The 5,000-nt window shown below is 41.0% G+C and overlaps 1 protein-coding gene across 1 annotated transcript in view; it reads right to left on the reverse strand.

Annotated features, from left to right (window-relative positions):
* The window catches only part of LOC147469105 (putative cytochrome P450 49a1), a 10,631-nt gene that overhangs the window by 596 nt on the left and 5,035 nt on the right, over positions 1 to 5,000 (reverse strand). Inside the window, exons 5-9 of the mRNA XM_086550922.1 lie at positions 4,911 to 5,000; positions 2,748 to 2,919; positions 1,443 to 1,609; positions 1,049 to 1,127; positions 44 to 247 (exon numbers count right to left, since the gene is read on the reverse strand). The exon at positions 4,911 to 5,000 is cut by the window's right edge and continues 109 nt beyond it. Of these exons, the coding sequence (XP_086407048.1) occupies positions 44 to 247; positions 1,049 to 1,127; positions 1,443 to 1,609; positions 2,748 to 2,919; positions 4,911 to 5,000 (712 nt within the window). The remainder of the gene's footprint in view (positions 1 to 43; positions 248 to 1,048; positions 1,128 to 1,442; positions 1,610 to 2,747; positions 2,920 to 4,910) is intronic.

Below are 5,000 nucleotides of genomic sequence, written 5' to 3' on the forward strand. Positions count from 1 at the left end.
ACACATACATGTATACAGCCAAAACATAATCCATCAGACCTACACGTATCAGCAGACACATGATCTCCTGGTACGCGATGCGGCGCCCAACGCACATTCTGGTGCCCAAGGAAAAGGGCAGAAAGGCGTAGCTGTGCGTGGGCGCGAGAGGAGACCCTCGCAGGAACCTCTCCGGCAGGAACTCCTTCGCTCGCGGGAATATGGCGTCTTGGTGGTTGGTGAGCATCGACGGGGCTACAACCTGCCACTGGGGACAGGGGGCGGGAGTGGTGAGGGGGAGAGGGAGGGCCAATGGGGGGAGAGGGACTGTGCAGGAAAGCAAAGGGGGGAGAAAAATGACGAAAGGATGAAAGGAGATACAGAAGGAGAGAAGAGAGAGACAGTGTGAGAAGGATGGGGAGGGAGAAACGAGAGAGATGGTGAGTAGGAAGAGATCATTAAGGGATGGGAGACATGGCGAGATGAAAGGACAGTTGGGAGAAGGAGAGAGGGCGTGGGAGACAAGAGGAGCGAATGAGGGAACAGAGTGTAAGCAGAATGAAAGAGAATGTGAGAGGAGAGGAGTGAAGCGAGAGATGAAATAGCAACGAGAAATTATCACAATATCTATAAGCATACAGACTCTCAAATACACGAACTCACACTCACTACTTCATGACTGGTCATTGAAAAAAGTTATCCGTCGCCCATACAAATAACATTAATACCAACGGATTGCATTTGATGTATATACTGTGCAGTTATTTCGCGAAAACTAACTATTGCGACGATAATTTGTAAGTATACGCTGATAAAGACGTTATGTTTTTGGTTCTAAAGCAGATAAATATCTATTTATGTGAAAAAAAAACTTTTATCTCATCTACATCCTCTTCCCCATCATCAGCAGCATCATCACCATCATCTTCAGCATCATCCTCACCACCATCACTATCATCATAATCATCCTCATCCTCATCCTCACCATCATCATAATCATCCTCACCATCCTCATCCTCATCCTCATCCTCACCATCATTTATCCCCCTATCGCAATAATGCCACTTACCCCTTTCGGCACCAGGTAACCCCCTAACACGGTATCACGGGTCAGCCTCCTGGTGATGCCAACACCCACGGGCATCACTCTGTTGAGGTAACGAGAGATGTTGCGTCATATTGCAAATGAAAAATATGTACACGTAGTTATGTCTTCATGAACATTAGGAAGTAAAGGACTCATGGCTGAACTTGGTGATTTAGGCCAAAGGGAATGAAAAATGAAAACAAATTAAAGGTTTAATATACGTATACCCAGTATGTTCATGCTCCGTGCGTGTATTTGAAAATGTGTGCAATGAATTTCAACACAGACACACCCGTGCAATCCACACTAGTTAAAAAAATATAATGTAATGACAACTAGCAGACAGTGATGAACCAGCTGACATCGCAAAACTAACCTCAATGTCTCTCTAAAAACGGCCCTCGCATACGTAAGGCTTGTTATGTGTTCGGGCGAAAGGTTGTCGGGTTTGCCAACTTTCGCATCGATTTCGCAAAGGACACGCGACTGAACTTCGGGATTTTTGGCCAGGAGGTAAAACATGTGGGACACGGCGTGGGATGTCTGTTGAAATAAGAGATTGCGTCAACATGGGAATGGTATGGTGCATGGACGAAAAAAAATGAAAAATAAACACAGAATGTTTAGGTCTACATATATAAATACACGCAAAAGCACATGTTTCAGGGAGGGTCGGTCATGTGACTGAGGTACTGCAACAACTGTACATACTTGGATTTCAAGAAGGCATTTGACAGAGGATTACCTAACTGAAAGGAAAACTGGAACATAGAGGTGGAATAAGAGGAAAACTATGAAGAGCCTTTTCTATGAACGGCAGATAATTACAGTTGATCGAGTATTTTCACCAATCACGTCCATTTTTTTTATCAACGATCTAGGGTCGAATACAGCTGTATGAGTAAAAACGGAGGGTCGTGCTAATTAAAAAAAAACACTGAAAACATGTTGAAATAAGATATGGAATGAACGCCAACACTTGTCATGTAATTGGCTGTGAAATATATAAAGTAATAGGACCTCGGAATGGTTGTTAACGGGAACCTAAACCCAGAGGATTAAGTAAATGCCAAAACTCACAAAGGGACATCTGCGAACGGAAACACAAGAGGCCGCTCGTGAATGGAGGCGAAGACATGGTCAGGAAAATTATAAACTGGATTGAGTTCAAGGAGCGGCCACTCTAAGGGACTTGAACTACGAAGAAAATAAAGCGTGTATCATTTGGGCCCACAGGATTATGCTTTACAATTATATCTCGGGAACAGGGAAGTTAGAAAAAGGGAAAAATGCAATTTTCAGCGAAAGAGGAACAAGATATCTTTGTAAAAAGGATGCAAAGAAATTTAGTTTTTCGAAAGAGAAGTAGTGATGGCTGGAACAACCTACCAGAAAATATTACATGTTCCCGAAACGTATATTAATACAAAGTGTTACATACAATAACTTTAATATATTAGATGCCCCCCCCCCCCAAACCCAGCTCTCTCTCCTGTATCAGACAACTAGATAAGAACACACGCAGATAAACAAACCATCACATTCACTCCCCAACCATTAAATTCCCTTACCTCCATCCCCATTAAGACTCCACCCAGCATCGTTTCACAATCAACCAAACAACCAGAGAATTGGTAAACGAATAACTGACTGAAGGGAAGAGAAAGAAAGCACAACTTACAGTATCGATCCCTGTCGCCAACAGATCAATCAGGAAGGTAAGAACGTCTCCCCTGGACAAGCCAGGCGTAGCTAACAACGTCTCCAGCAGACTCAGCCTCCGCGAGCGATCTGCTCCTCTCCTGCTGGATGCTGAGCGCCTCTCCGTGTCCTGGATGGCTTCGAGGGCGACGCTGCGGGTGAATACGGCGGGTGATTGGCTGTCTCTCTCTCAGTCCTCTTTTGTCTGTGTCGGCATCGCCATCATTCTTATCATGATTATTGTTGGTGTAGCTATGGCGTTTCATTTGTCTATATTAAGTATCATTAGCACTTAAGGGCTCACAGACATGGTAGGGCTCAGAAAAGTCGATTTGTTAACAGTGGCCGAACAGACTCCAAATCCACTTGAAAAATGCGAGCCAATGGAATGGTGGCTCATGGGGTGGCTTTTTGCTAATATGGAAATGTAAACATAGAACGCTCGCTTGCCGCTCCATAGGTATCGGGAGGAGGACGCGGGAGGGGGGGAGGGAGGGGAGTAAGAAGGACATCTCGGGAGGTTCCCGCCACGGCTCCGAGAGCTATCCTTGGCCGAACAGGAAGGGGAGCTATATCATAAAGTAGGATATTTAGCCGTACGTATTTTAGAGAGTTTTTATTTCCGAGAACTAAGCCTTGTGAATGTTTTCCATCGGTCACAAGTAACATGTCATAATTTATGCCTAAGGGCGAGAGAAACAATGGTTTTACAGCGGTAAAACTTTGAACTCGAGTCATTAATTCATGTCTTTGTGTTTCTTCCAGAATTGATCAGATTCTCTTGACAATGATGGAATTTCTTATTTTAGATGGGGAAAGGGTAATTTCAAAAGTGCTATAATGTTTATTGAAAATAAATATTCATGGCGCTATAGAGGTATTGACGAATAATGCCATGACTGCATGACATAAGACATTCTTACTTTTGGAGAGTGTTAGTCTACCTTCAATCATATTCATATTAAAAGTAACAATTCATGATTTCAAATAGTTTTCTTGGCGGCTTGTCTATGGGCTGGGTCATTCGCCTCTTTTTTCAAAATGTTCAGTTCTTCCTCCCAATACAAACAAACACACAAAAAGCAGAAAGCCTCTGAGAATATATACATATGCGTTTTTTTTCTATAGTACAAGGACCCAAGGACATCATCATTATCAACAGCAATAACATTCTTAGCAGTAAATCCTCTTCGTATGCTAGCATCACTGAGAATATCATAACACTTATATGAATGATAAGACTAGTATCAATTTACTCAGTCATCCTCAAAAAAGGCAGAAATGAGGAACCAAAGAAAAACAAAAACAGACGAAAATAAAATGAAAACGCATTCACAAAAAGAAACTAATATATATATATATATATATATATATATATATATATATATATATATATATATATATATATATATATGAGTGAGTGAGTGTGTGTGTGTGTCTGTCTGTCTGTGTATGTGTGTGTGTGTATGTGTGTATAAATATGTATAAATATATATATATATATATATATATATATATATATATATATATATATATATATATATATATATAAAATGAAAGAAAATCAAATTCAGACTTATTTCAAAGCCACGGGCCGTAGACATCTTATGAGAGATTCACAGTAAAGGAAGTGAGTGTGTTCGAGCCATGGAAGGGGCTGAGAAAGATTACTTGGCTGTCTTTGGAAATAAGAGATGAAGCTGTTATATGTGACGATGGTGTGTTTAGCCATACGTTCTGAAATGTCAGTTCTTTTGGAATTAGAAAGAGGATGTCCATAGCGGCCGCCATCTTGCTGGGCCACTCTGTCCTATTTGTTTTAATTAAAAATCCCAATCTGTGTATTAATCAGCTGTATCTAATGTCTCTGAAAGATCAAGGTCTCGGAAAGGAACCCGGCATCAATGAACAGTAAAAGAGTAAAATGAAGGAAGGAAAGAAGTTAAACGAAAAACGAATAACTTCTTTCAACCTCGCTATGGAAGCATCAGATGTAAAGACAACGAAAAAAAAAATAATTGCAACGGTAAAACGGATAAAAGAAAACATTAAGATATAGCAAAACACGACCACCGCGGCTGACCAATACACACCAAAAATACATCACTAAAAAAAAAAAAAAAGAAAAGAAATATGTACGTACTTCTTAAACACATCATGCGCTTCCCTCAACCTCGTTATAGAGGACGTCGGGAAATACTGCCACAATTTAACATTCTCAGTCTCGTACAGT

Source organism: Penaeus japonicus, unplaced genomic scaffold (genome assembly GCF_977035675.1).
Source record: "Penaeus japonicus unplaced genomic scaffold, GWHDUDI00000001_assembly GWHDUDI00000024, whole genome shotgun sequence".
Classification (NCBI taxonomy): Eukaryota; Metazoa; Arthropoda; class Malacostraca; order Decapoda; family Penaeidae; genus Penaeus; species Penaeus japonicus.